The sequence below is a fragment of the Syngnathoides biaculeatus genome, chromosome 1, assembly GCF_019802595.1.
Source record: "Syngnathoides biaculeatus isolate LvHL_M chromosome 1, ASM1980259v1, whole genome shotgun sequence".
In the NCBI taxonomy this organism is placed as follows: domain Eukaryota; kingdom Metazoa; phylum Chordata; class Actinopteri; order Syngnathiformes; family Syngnathidae; genus Syngnathoides; species Syngnathoides biaculeatus.
In genome coordinates, this window is record NC_084640.1 from 2,992,179 (window position 1) to 3,006,320 (window position 14,142).

Consider the following 14,142-nt stretch of genomic DNA (forward strand, 5'->3'; position numbering starts at 1 on the left):
ACATGACGGTCAATCTCAATTAGAGTGGAGCCCCATGCAAGATATCACCTCCTGGGGTCTCGATGATCCTTAGAAAAGTGAGGAATGAGCCAAGGACTACACGACAGGACTTGGTCAATGACCTGAAAAGTGCTGGGACCACCATTTCCAAGGTGACTGTTGGTCATACACTAAGACGTCATGGTTTGAAATCATGATTGGCACGGAAGGTTCCTTGCTTAAACCAGCACATGTCATGGCCCGTCTTAAGTTTGCCAATGACCATTTGGATGATACAGAGGAGTCATTGGACAAAGTTTTGTGGTCAGATGAGACCAGAATGGAACTTTTTGGTCATAATTCCTCTAAACTTGTTTGGAGGAAGACGAATGATGAGTTCCATCCCAAGAACACTATCGCCACTGTGAAGCATGGGGGTGGTAGCATCTTGCGTTGGGGGTGTTTTTCTGCACATAAGACAGGACGACTGCACTGTATTAAGGAGAGCATGACCGCGACCATTTATTGTGAGATTTTGGGTTACAACCTCTTTCCCTCAGTCAGAGCATTCAAGATGGGTCTTAGCTGGGTCTTTCAACATGACAATGACCTGAAGCACACAGCCAGGGAAACCAAGGAGTGGCACCGTAAGAAGCATATCAAGGTTCTGGTGTGACCCAGCCAGTCTCCAGACCTAAACCCAATAGAAAATCTTTGGAGGGAGCTGAAACTCCGTATTTCTCAGCGACAGCCCAGAAACCTGTCTGATCTAGAGAAAATCTGTGTGGAGGAGTGGGCCAAAATCCCTCGTGCAGTGTGTGCAAACCCGGTGAACAACGACAGGAAATGTTTGACCCCTGTAATTGCAAACAAAGGCTATTTTACCTAATATTGACATTGGTTTTCTCGGGTGTTCAAATACTTATTTGCAGCTGTATCACACAAACAAATCGTTAAAAAAATCATACATTGTGATTTCTGGATTTTTCTTTTTAGATTATCTCTCTCACAGTGGACATGCACCTACGATGAAAATTTCAGACCCCTCCATAATTTCTAAGTGGGAAAACTTGCAATATAGCAGGGTGTTCAAATACTTATTTTCTTCATTGTACATAGTTAATACTGATCAGAAAGTTAAAAATATCAATTGTTGTGAGTGTAGTTTGCAATGGTAAAAAATTTCGCAGTATCACACTGGCAGAGGAGCTTGCGAAATAAATGAGGAGCCCAAATGACTTGAAACAGCTGCTTTGTTTATGTGGGACAACAACATTTTGAATTACAGTTGACAAGAATTTGCAAGTCTTTGATTTTGTGTTGCTATAGTTACCGGGGGGGGGCTTCCCTAGCAACAGTGTAAGCGTACAAACATGGCGAGAAAGAAACCAGCGAAAGACAAGTCTGAGAAGAATTCTGAAGTTGAAGAGTCGGCGCCAATACAAACCGGTAGATAGCTAGATAGATAGATAGATAGTTTTTGTTCAAACGTAACATGTTATCAAATTTCTGGTCTGCTGCGTCACAGGAGCAACTTCAGATGAAACATCAGCCACTCGAACCTTCGGTGAGTGTGTTTCGAGGAACTCATTCTTCACGAGTTTGTCATGAGTTTGAAATGATGCTTCAAATGCTCCCAACTCTAACTCTCACAGACGACTATGAGTGTTCTGGTAATGTGATGATAGACTTTCCTGGTCTCTGTGCTCTTTTGGATATGAAAGATATCCCAGCACTCAAGACCAAATCCAGCTCCTCCAACCAGGAAAGCACCACAGGTAAGCACAAGCGCCACATGACACAGGTGAGCAAAGTCAGTGGTAACCTCGACAGTTTGAAGACTGAAGGGCCTGGAATTCAACCAACTACTGTATTTACATGTAACACATATCCAATATGGCTGTAATAACACATGAAACAACTCGCATGCAAGCATGTAGCTAGCATGTTATAAATAACTCCTTGGCATTACTCCACTGGCACAGACTCCAATATCATGGGAGAAACCTACTATAAGTCTCCATGATAGACAAACGTCTGCAAAGTAGCAACCTTATATTGTTTATAAATACCTTGAACTGTCGTGCATAATGCCAATATTAATAATGCATGTGAGCTTCAGGTATTTTGCTGCAGTTCATTCAATAAAGTGATTGAAAGTGTGCCAGCGACTTTGTCAATGCGTTTACTGTCCACTCGCTATGCCGCATATCATTTGGAAGATCTGATTCTTATCTGAAAACATCTGATTCCATGTTTTATACTTGTATGTCGGGCAAAAATATTAAAATGGCTGTTATTTCCAGTGGGAAAAGTCATTTGCAAAATCCAAGAAAACTGAAGGTCAACAAGTATCGCAGCGCAGGTTTGTATTCAACTAAAGTGGTGTACAGGATAAATAAGAATAATCAGCCCAACAAGCATTTTTCCCTCTTCCAATCAAAATCAACAAAGCCCTAATTTTTCATGTCTGTAAAAGTTTATGCTGATCTAGCTTATTGTGTGGAGTGTGTAAGGAATGATTTTTCCACCGCGAGCCGCTTGTAGAACTGTGAGGGCTGTCGATTATAGTGTTAAAACTGTTCGATAGTTATGATCGCAAATACTTGTGCACAGTCAACACTAAGATCACACAAATCCACAGACTCCACTGGCCATTTAAAAAGCAACCTAAAGCTTGTGCTGTCACCAGAGACAAGGGCCTCAGGGAAATAACTTAAACCAAACAGCTTTTGCAAAAAACAAAACAATACAAACAACCAGAAGTTTTTTGATCGTAGTAATAATTCCCAAAAATAACTGGGCTGAAAGACATACAGTCAAAACCCAATGATAAAACAATATATTAGACAAAAGTAATGGAGTGATTGATAGTAAAAATATGATAACCCAGCTGGTTGTCATGGCAGCAGTGAACTATGTAGGGGACACCGAGGAAGGAGTTAAGCAAAGGTCAAATGTCAGTAGGTCAAATGTGGGTTGTGTGAGAATTTGGATGCTCGCTACCATAAACAAGGAGGGTCAGATGTACTGAGAAAAAAGCTGAATGGTTACTGAATTGTTCTTATCAAATAACAATTTTATCGGAAACCTTCAGTTTTGGTGTGTTATTTCCTACGACAATAAGTTTCTGTAGCACCTTGTTGTTTTGACTTCATACTGTGGCAGAGGTCCATTGATGATGGCTGTAAATCTGATGAGGTCGCCGAAGTAATTGCACTACACTCATGACAAAAAAGCAAGCATTGCTCCACCAAGCTTGTTATGAGGATGGCCAGTAAAGCAGTCGTCGCTGCTGTTAAAGTGGAAAGGCAACAAGTATAGTTGCCGCGGCCCTGACATCAGGTCATGGACGATAAGCCAGGACAAAGAACTCCAGAAAGAAGTCTGCCTGAGGTTTTGCACTGCAGGAGCGGGGTTGGAGGTCGGCTGGCTGGCTGGCCAATCTTACTTTAGTCTGGTGATTAGTGGAGCAGCTCTTGGCCACCCAGTCTGAATGTTGACTGGTGGCGAATATGAGAGTCTTGGCTTGCCAATCTGTACATAACAAGTAAACCATGATCAGTCGCTGAAGGTCTCTTCGACCTACCACTGACCTGGCACCGGACCTTAAATTGATGCAGTACTCGAGATGTCCAAGACGCAGAACTGGAGACAGGGTTGACATATAGGGTTGACTAACCTTTACGAGCGGGTCATCCAGTGATTGAAGAGTTGCTCAGTCTCCGACTGTCAGTCGGTTGAAGTGTCCTTGGGCAAAACACAGAATCCGAATTTGGTTCCATGACAGCAGCGGCCCATTGACGCATGAATGAGTGTGTCAATGGGTGGATGTGAGGCTTTGTAAAGTGCTGTTGGCACTTTGATAGTGTAGATAAAGTGCTACATAAGTGCAGTCCATTTACTCAATCAAAATCGGATTCTGAGTCAGAAAACTTCCAACTTCCATCCAACAGTGGACACATAATGTTAGACAATGAACTGAGACTGACTGAAAAAAAAAACAAAAAAACTGTAAACTAAATACATTGTGACTTGAGGGAACTGCTTGGTAGACATAATGCAAACACAATGCAAAAGTCAACCAATAACTTGGATTGCATCTTGATACATTGATGTCCCGTGAAAAGATAGAATTACAGAAATGTGAGGGTTGTATCAGTTTTCGAAAAACTCTGACACTTCTCATGTGTCACTCTACGTAAACATCAGTCACTGTAAAGGTTGGATTGTTTGTACCGTCCTTGTACTGTGTCTGAGTGGCATACGTGTATCTAATGTTTCAGTCAGTGTCCATACAGTATTATCATGTTGCTTTCTGCATATGATTCAAATATAGTATCTAATTAGCAGGTGGCAGACCATCCCATAAAAAGCCAGTACACGATGTGTTCAAGCCACACCTCCAAGTGGAACTGGAGAATGGAGACCCTTATTGCACAACGAGCATAAAGATATTTGGTGAGGACTGACACTCATCACACACATCAGACAAGATAAAAGGTCTATAGTTATTGTTCAAATCATATGAAAATGACCCGGATCCTGTCGGTATGGTTGTTCACAGGATGGCCAGTAGATGAACTGATCATCCGAGTGCTCAGCAAGATGATTTCTTCTTTACCCACGCTCCAGAGCATTTCGTAAGTCACGGAAGGCCAGAGAAAGAAGCATTGTTCCGTCCATACTTGGTCACCCTCAATGTTAAATTGTCCACTGTTGTGCAGTATTTGGCAGGCTGGTTTGACAGATCCGATGGTTATCACACTCGCAAATGCAGTGTGCGTGTGCATGAGTCTCAGGTAAGTAAACCGTAGTCATTCTCAGTTTTTCTTCCTGTGTTTTGAGTGTTCATTAGTGATACTCTACAGCATTACTTTATCGGTGGTCGCTTTTATTTTGATAGGGTTATTACATTAGAGGGCAACCCTCTGGTAGATCACAACCACCACCTTTTTTTTTCTGAGGGAAGCGCGTGAGTAACCATCCGCTCTTTGAAAAATAGCTAAGAGAGCTCCACATATGAACGGACTGAAATGGCCAATATGACTAAGGATTGAATTTGTTGTTTTTCTTTTTTCAAGTCTCACTCACTTGAACCTGCGCAACAATCGAATTGAAGATGAGGGCGCGCGTCTCCTTGGGGCTGGACTCTCGACCAGCACGTCTGCAAACTGGACCCTCACCTCGCTCAACCTCTCGTTCAACCATATTGGCGATGTAGGTGCTGGACATATCGCAAAGGTGATGATGACGCAGATTGACGTGTGTGCGCCATCCTTCATGACGGCCAACGTCTTTTCTGATCCCGTTGTTGTCGTCTCAGGGCCTGCGGTTCAATCGAACTTTGCTGTTCCTCTCACTGTCCAACAATCACATTGGAGACTCCGGGGCTATACAATTGGCCACGGTAGTTAAATTTATTTATACTTATTTATATTTATATTTATGTTTTGGTCCTGATGACATACCAGTGGATGAAGGGAAGCAATTTGGGGAGGTGGCTGTGGATTTTTTTGACCAATTTATTCAATAGAATAATTGCAGGAGAGAAGATGCCTAAAGAATGGCGGAAAAGTGTGCTGGTCTCCATTTTTAAGAACAAAGGCGATGTTCAGAGCTGTGGAAACTATAGTGGAATAAAGATGATGAGCCACACAATAAAGTTATGGGAAAGAGTAGTAGAGGCTAGACTCAGGACACAAGTAAGTATCTGCGAGCAACAGTATGGTTTAATGCCTAGAAAGAGTACCACTGATGCATTATTTGCCTTGAGGATGCTCGTGGAAAAGTACAGAGAAGGTCAGAAGGAAATACATTGTGTCGTTGTAGACCTAGAGAAAGCCCATCACAGAGTACCAAGAGAGGAACTGTGGTACTGCATGCGCAAGTCTGGTGTAGCGGAGAAATATGTTAGAAGAGTACAGGAAATATATGAGGCAGCAGAACAACGGTGAGGTGTGCCCTTGGTGTGTCAGAAGAATTTAAGGTGGAGATGGGACTGCATCAGGGATCCGCGCTGAGCCCCTTCTTGTTTGCGGTAGTAATGGATAGGCTGACAGATGAGGTTAGACCGAAATCCCCTTGGACTACTGTGATCTCCTGTGAAAGCAGGGAGTGGGCGAAGGAACAATTAGAAAGATGGATGCATGCACTGGAAAGGAGAGGAATGAAGATTAACCGAAGTAAAACAGAATATATGTACGTGAATGAGAGGGGTAGAAGGGGGTAAGAGTGAGGCTCCAGCGAGAAGAGATAGCGAGGGTGGATGACTTCAAATACTTGGGGTCAACAACAGAGAGCAATGGAGAGTGTGGTAAAGAAGTGAAGAAATGGGTCGAAGCGGGGTGGAACAGTTGGCGGAAGGTGTCTGGTGTTCTATGCGACAGAAGAGTCTCTGCGAGGATGAAGGGCAAAGTTTATAAAACAGTGGTGAGGCCACCCATGATGTAGGATGCGAGACGATGGCACTGAAGAAACAACAGGAAGCAGAACTGGAGGTAGCAGAAATGATGCTGAGATTCTCGCTTGGAGTAAACAGGTTGGATAGGATTAGAAATGAGCTCATTAGTGGGAGAGCCAAAGTTGGATGTTTTGGAGACAAGGTTAGAGAGAGCAGACTTAGATGGTTTGGACATGTTCAGAGACGAGAGATCGAGTATATTTGTAGAAGGGCGCTGAGGATGGAGCTGCCAGGCAAAAGAGTGAGAGGTAGACCAAAGAAAAGGTTGATGGATGTTGTGAGGGAGGACATGAGGAGAGTGGTGTTAAAGAAGAAGATGGACGAGACAGGCTTAGATGGAAAAAGATGACACGCCGTGGCGACCCCTAACGGGACAAGCCGAAAGGAAAAGAAGGAAAGTTAAATATATGTATAAAATTGTATCCACTTAAATGACAGTTTGCATTGCAGGTTCTTGGTGAGGTTGTGCTAACTCATGAGGAAATTGTGCAGAGGAGGAAACTACTTCTGAACAAAACACATCCTGTAAGTCTTTCAGTGACAACTTGAGCCTCACGAAAAAGTTCTTCTTTATTTTTAATAGTGGAAAATCCACAGTCAAATGCTCAACTCTGACCCTGGTTGACTTAGTTTGTTCAGATTGTTCAAAAAGGCTTTGTAAGGGTCAGACACATATTGACATCATCAAGCAACCTTACAGGCAAATTTGAAGTTTCATCCTGAACAAATATACAAGGTAAAATAGTTAAAAAAAAAACAAAAAAACATTATAATCACATGTTATGAAAAAAAAAAATAACTAGAAATACTTATCTGTGAATAAAGAAATGCAACGACATGTGTAGGGGACGCAGACGTAGTACAAATGCTTATTGATGTAACGTTCCAGTCATCTTCTGTTGTCGATGCTGACCAATCCTGTGCTGCCAAGCTGTCCAGTGATCAGCTCCCATCTGTAGCCAGCAACGCCTCACTAAACTCCAATAAAGGAGAGAACAAAAGTACTGCTAAAAAACGGGTATGTTGCAAAAAAAAAGATGCTATCCTTGTATATTCGACACAAACTAACATAGCTACAATTTTTCACAGGAATCATCAAAACCAGATGGCAAACGAGCTCCAACCAAAGACCAAAAGTGCCTTAAAAAATGTAAAGACTTATATTATTCATAAACACCCGCCATCCATCCATACGTCCCCTCTATACCGCTTATCCTCACTAGGGATGCGGGTATGATGGAGCCTATCCCTACACCCTGGACTGGTCGCCAGCCAATCTACTCAAGAACACTTATTAAATTGCATCATTTTTTGCTTGAATGTATTACAGCTGAAGGTCAAGACACGGAGGAAAAACCCCACGTGTATGATCAGGAGGTATCAGTACTCTTGACAGATTAGTGCTTGTTGTTTTGAATGATTGGAATGATTCGAATCAATACTCATTTGTGCGTCTTAATGACTCATCAGCACAAAAAGCCAGTGGAGATGGTGAGCCCCCTCCTGAACGAGGCTCTGCAGCAGAGGAATGGAGAGCTCATCCTTCCTGGAAACACCACGCTTGCCTCCCTCAGCCTCGCAGGTTCAGGAAAAGTTTACCTAAGCTCCAGATAAACAAACATTGCCCATTGCAACTGTGGTGATTTTTGTTTAGATTTTCCAGGCTGCTTATCCAATTGTAGTAAATACGAACCAAATACTTCACATTTCGTGGAATAACTATGTTAGATAATTAAATACATTCACTTCCAATCCCTTAAGGCTTGCTATGTACTTTTATTACTCGCTTTATGTTGCACTGCACATTTGTATTGAATTTATTTACTGCACTTTAGTACAGTAACATGTCTTACTTGTAATCTAACTATGACAGTAAGACAGTAATAAACAAAAGAAGCCAAGCAGATGAAAACCACAATTTCAATTTCCCTCAGAGGGACGCTATGACCGTGAAACCATATAAATATTTCATGGCCTAATCATAGTATTACATATATAAAATGATGAATGACTACTTTTGATATCAGTGGCCAAGCACAATAGTTTGTGCAACAATTGTTGCTGTTACTCTTAAAATGGGTTTATGACTGAACAAAGGCTTGCAATATTATGTTATTATTTACAACATATAACAATTGGAAATTTTGCTCCATATTTTCACAAGAATCATGGAAGTTGACGTACATAATATGCTTTCGCGAGCCAGATCAAATGATGGGGCAGGCCGGATCTGGACCATGGGTCTTGAGTCTGACACCAGTGGGCTAGCGGCCCAGCTTAACATTTTGCCAGGCACAACATTAACACATAAATTCAATTATCTGATCATTTAATGTGTGCCACGCTCATTTGTAGAATATCAAAGGTAACTGGTCCACCAATATATGTACTGTACTGTACTGAACTACTAACCTAACCATTATACTAATATACCGACTGAACTAGTTCACCAACATACTATAAATGGCACTATAGAACTGTGCTTTTGGGTTGCTATGGCAATGACAGAGACCCTCCTTCCCTTGCATTAAAGCCATGTACTACTCCATCCGTAGAAACATACTACCCATTACATTCCAGCTCACTGCCATAGTAACTTCTTTTTTTCCTATTGGAACAAGAGAAAGTAGTGTTGATGCTGTGCATATTTTTGTGTAGGAAACAGGATAACTGAGCTTTCACTACCTCATTTCCTGACATCCTTACAGATGCAAGATGGAGGGAAAGGTCTGCTCCGTCTCTGTCTGCAGGTGGGCTTCCGATGTTTTATGATACATTTTCAGCATTACAAACGGCTTGAATATGCTTAGAAGGACAGTTGATCGTGATAATTTATTAGGATTTTGTCCCAATCATGTATTATCCTAATTTCTTAGGTAATGACTTGCCAGGGCATAATAGTGAGTTATTAAGAGGTAATGATGTCATCATGAGAATTATATCGCACTAATTTTGTTATGGATAATATCAATTTGTAGCTGGATAAGAATTTCTGCTCCCTGTTGCTCCCCTAGAGAAACCATTTTGCTGTAGAGTGTGAGCCCTTTATGAAGATCAAGGAAATGATGATGCTCCGAGACCCTCTGAACAAAAAAAGTGAAGAAGAGACTGAGGAGGAGGGCGAGGGTTCACAATGTTCAGACAATTAATCTTGAGGAGGGCAGTCAAATTTGTGTGCGACCGTTGTCTGTCTTCATGTGGTCTGCGATTGGCTGGCAACCAGTTTAAGGTGTACCCAGCTTCCTGCCCAAAGATTGCTGGGCCCGTGATACAATTTATTGTTGCATACGACAAAGATATTACTTTCATAAGCAAGTGCTTTGAAATAAAATTCTCAGATGAATCTTGAATCTGTGGACTTCTTGACTCTAAAGCAGACATGCAAACCACACCTTCCCTGTATTGCCTGACATTAAAAAAAAAGCATTTTTCCTCATCGATTTAGGTAGTTGTATGATTTAATGCATTAAGAGCATCTAATTGCTTGGTGGGAATGGTCCCCACTTTTACACAAATCTTCTTTTCCTTTCGGCTTGTCCCGTTAGGGGTCGCCACAGCGTGTCATCTTTTGCCATCTTAGCCTATCTCCTGCATCTTCCTCTCTAACCCCAACTGCCCTCATGTCTTCCCTCACCACATCCATAAACCTTCTCTTTGGTCTTCCTCTCGCTCTTTTGCCTGGGAGCTCCATCCTCAGCATCCTTCTACCAATATACTCACTCTCTCGCCTCTGAACATGTCCAAACCATCGAAGTCTGCTCTCTCGAATCTTGTCTCTAAAACATCTAACTTTGGCTGTCCCTCTAATGAGCTCATTTCTAATCCTATCCAATCTGGTCACTCCGAGCGAGAACCTCAACATCTTAATTTGCCCGGACCCGTTTCTTCACTTCCTTACCACACTCACCATTGCTCTGGATTGTTGACCCTAAATATTTGACGTCATCCACCCTCGCTATCTCTTCTCCCTGTAGCCTCACTCTTCCCCCTCCACTTTTGTCATTCACGCACAGATATTCTGTTTTACTTCGGCTAATCTTCATTCCTCTTCTTTCCAGTGCATGTCTCCATCTTTCTAATTGTTCCTCTGCACGCTCCCTGCTTTCACTGCATATCACAATATCATCTGCGAACATCATGGTACAAGGGGATTCCAGTGTAACCTCATCTGTCAGCCTATCCATTGCCACTGCAAACAAGAAGGGGCTCAGATCTGATCCCTGATGCAGTCCCACATCCACCTTAAATTCTTCTGTCACACCTAAGGCACACCTCACCATTGTTCTGCTGCCATCATACATGTCCTGTACTATTTTAACATACTTCTCTGCCACACCAGACTTACGCATGCAGTACCACAGTTCCTCTCTTGGTACTCTGTCATAGGCTTTCTCTAGATCCATAAAGACACAATGTAGCTCCTTCTGACCTTCTCTGTACTTTTCCACTAGCATCCCCAAGGCAAATAATGCATCTGTGGTACTCTTTCTAGGCATGAAACCATACTGTTGCTCGCAGTTACTTAGTTCTGTCCAGAGTCTAGCCTCCACTACTCTTTCCCATAACTTCATTGTGTGGCTCATCAACTTTATTCCTCTATAGTTCCCACAGCTCTGAACATCCCCTTTGTTCTTAAAAATGGGAACTAGAACACTTTTCCTCCATTCTTCAGGCATCTTTTCGCACGCTTGTACTCTGTTGAATAAGTTGGTCACAAACACAAATGTTTACACAAATTACATTGACACTAAAACCAATCCTGGGGATGTCTGGTAAGAACATTGTTGGATGACCAAATGAAGTGTTGTACGGTGGCACAAGAAGAAGAAAAAGAGAAACATCCTTTTTTTCTCTCCTTAGGATGAAACAAAAAATATACAAATTAAAGATCCACATTATTTCCTAGCGGCTTCAACCCACTAGATGGCAACAAATACTAAAAGTAATTTGTGGGGATTGGCCCGGAAGACGGGAGCCTAATGTACAAGGCGGGTCCACGAAATACGACATTGCGTCCAAATTCTGTTGCTGCCGTGGAAACGGAAGTCAGTCGTAAGTCGAGCACCATACAAGTAAATTTCAAGCGGATGTGATAAAATGACTGTCGTGCATTTGACTACAGTATATATAGTCACTGCTTGCAATATACTTACAATGTCTTAAATTGAAAGTGGTTATATATTCATGGTAAAATGCATTTAGTCAATACTGCTGTTGCGGGTGTGGCTAAGTTTAAGTGTAAGGAGGGTTGATCACTGTTTAGAACATATAATGTACACTTCATTCTGTCAGACGCTCCATCGTTTTTGTAGAAAGGTAAATTGCACTCATCCACATTGTGTGTTTCTTTCGGCTTGTCCCTTTCGGGGTTGCCACAGCGTGTCATCTCAGATGAATGCATATATATGTTTGGCACAATTTTTATGCCGGATGCCCTTCCTGACGCAACCCTTCTCAGGGAGTGGAGGCCCCAGTGGGATACAAGCCCACAACACCTGGTTTACCAAACCAGTGCTCTAACCATTGAGCTACAGGGCCTCACACTCATCCACATTGAACCCCCTTAATTGCAAACAAACGTTTTTTCTCTCCTCCAGGCATTCTGCTTTGGGTTATTACCATATGTGACACCAAAAATTTCAGCACTGAACTGAGTACGACCAGATTGTTTACGCACATAAACACTGTCATTTTTATACAAGCTATGCACCATATTGGACAGCTGGATCTGACGTTTTTGATCATATTCAAATGCTTTGTATCCATCTAGTGGAACTAGTGGCTCATTAGTCGAAACTAAAAGTAATACATCAGTACTGCGATATTTGTGCCACATTATTGAAAAAGAAGAACCTACAAAACTGGTTTTTGAGGCTGTATTTTTGTTGGTACATTGTATGTTAAAACCAAGTTCTGTATTTTACACTTTTCTAGGTTGCTTAAAAACAAATTACAACCCAATTACTTATTTATTTGTGTAGATTTCTCAAATTTTAGGGGTTAGGGTTACAACTGGGAGTCATTTTTGGGATTTTCAGTACCCCTACAAATGGGCTAGAAACGCCTACGCTGAGAGGTACTTCTCATATTATAGTTGCCTTATTTAGTTACACAAGTGTGGCATGAGAATTTTTACTGACTCAGTATTGAATATCAAATATACACACAAATGAATATACAGTATTGTGAACCCCCAATTGCCGAACCTTTCCGCAAATGGCGAAAATCTGCATGAAACTGACAACCCCGTAAAAAGGTTTGACTTTCGCCGTAGATCCCATGCACAAAATTGCGGCAAAGCACAATTTGTGCTGAAGAGAAACTCCTCAACTTAATGCAACATAGTTTCGTTTTTTTTTTTTTTTACTCCGATATGGCACAAGATGATGCCAAAGTAATACTTGTATTAACAGAGAACAAAAATTATGAATTCCCAAATGCCAAACTATGAATATGTGTGGATTCACAATTTTGGAAGCAAATATCATCGATAGCAAACACAACAGAAAATTTTCATTATTAATAATAATGTGATAATTTTAAATGTTTATTTTTGTTATTATGACTAACTGTTTTGTGTGGAAAAAAAAACCTGATGGATGCACAATTGTATGAGAGGTACAGACAGTTCTGAGGTGCAGGCTATTGCCTTGTGTGGAGTTTGCATGGTATTCTCCTGGTACCTCAGCTTTCTCCCACATTCTGAAAGCATTTCTCTTAGGTTAATTGTCAGAAGCTGTGAATGTAAGTGTGAATGCTTGCTTGTTTGTTTGTCCAAACGTGCCCTGCATGGGGACCAGTCCAGTGTGGGGTAGACTCCAGCAGGCACATGCACAGACGATTTTGGAGCAGGTGCTCCAGCCAAAAAAAGGGCACCCATTATCAAAATGTTTCATACTATTAAGAAAAAAAAAAGAGTACAGTATATTTAATATATAGCTTGAGTTCTCTTTCACAATCATTGCAGTCAATAATAGAACTATTTACAAAGGAGGTGAAGAGTTGATGTAAAATGCTTACACACCCCTGTTAAAATGGCAGGTTTTAATGGTAAACTGTCAAGTACCAACGGTGCACAGGTGGACCCAAATCCAGGACTCCACGATGAGGACATGATGTTCAGTGGGTTGTATTATAAATGAAAGTTGTGCACAACAACACAGTCCAAGAAGGCAGGATCCAAAACACAAGAAACAATGTCCGATAACTATGAGTCAAAGAGCATAACCAAAAGTGTGACTGGGCTACAATGCCAAAGTGGCGGAGTAACCCTGAATGTGGGAAAGATACTCAACGAACTGGCAAAAACTAGTGGCAAAACTCCATCTTAAATACATTGTCTAATCACAGTGCCTCATGTGACACAGCTGTGACCGGCGACAGGTGTCAGAGATGAAACCGCTCGGAGCGGTGGCCAGGCCATGCCCCTGTTGGCCGTGGTCCATCCTTGCTCATGACAGTCAACAAAAAATGAGAATAAGATGAATAATTTGAAAACTTTTTGTTCTAATATTATTTAACCTATTACCTGTCCATCTCATTTGGGGAAAATGAGAGGCTAGGTAAATTTGAACAGCATGCACAAATAACAAATACAACATAGTTGCACAAGTGCACACACCCTCTTTTCAATAGGAATGTGGCTGTATTCAGTATTAATCACATTCAAACTCATGTTTAATGGGGTCAGTTTACATCTG

The 14,142-nt window shown here is 41.6% G+C and overlaps 1 protein-coding gene across 7 annotated transcripts; it reads left to right on the forward strand.

Moving 5' to 3' along the window:
- The first annotated feature begins 1,314 nt into the window (after positions 1-1,314).
- Positions 1,315-9,712, forward strand: lrrc71 (leucine rich repeat containing 71). 7 transcript variants are annotated; one of them, XM_061825336.1, is made up of 17 exons: positions 1,315-1,428; positions 1,508-1,546; positions 1,635-1,757; positions 4,330-4,440; positions 4,547-4,622; positions 4,707-4,781; positions 4,886-4,954; positions 5,064-5,223; positions 5,306-5,389; positions 6,893-6,967; positions 7,332-7,460; positions 7,532-7,592; positions 7,773-7,819; positions 7,913-8,024; positions 9,101-9,192; positions 9,319-9,357; positions 9,457-9,576. In XM_061825336.1, the coding sequence occupies exons 1-16, from the start codon at positions 1,353-1,355 to the stop codon at positions 9,352-9,354; spliced, it is 1,365 nt and encodes a 454-aa protein (XP_061681320.1). In that variant the 5' UTR covers positions 1,315-1,352; the 3' UTR covers positions 9,355-9,357; positions 9,457-9,576. The 7 variants fall into 7 exon arrangements, with proteins under 7 accessions (XP_061681320.1, XP_061681271.1, XP_061681295.1 ...); XM_061825287.1 differs by lacking the exon at positions 9,319-9,357 and having other exon boundaries at positions 9,457-9,712; XM_061825311.1 differs by lacking the exon at positions 9,319-9,357 and having other exon boundaries at positions 7,374-7,460; positions 9,457-9,712.
- The last annotated feature ends 4,430 nt before the right edge of the window (positions 9,713-14,142 follow it).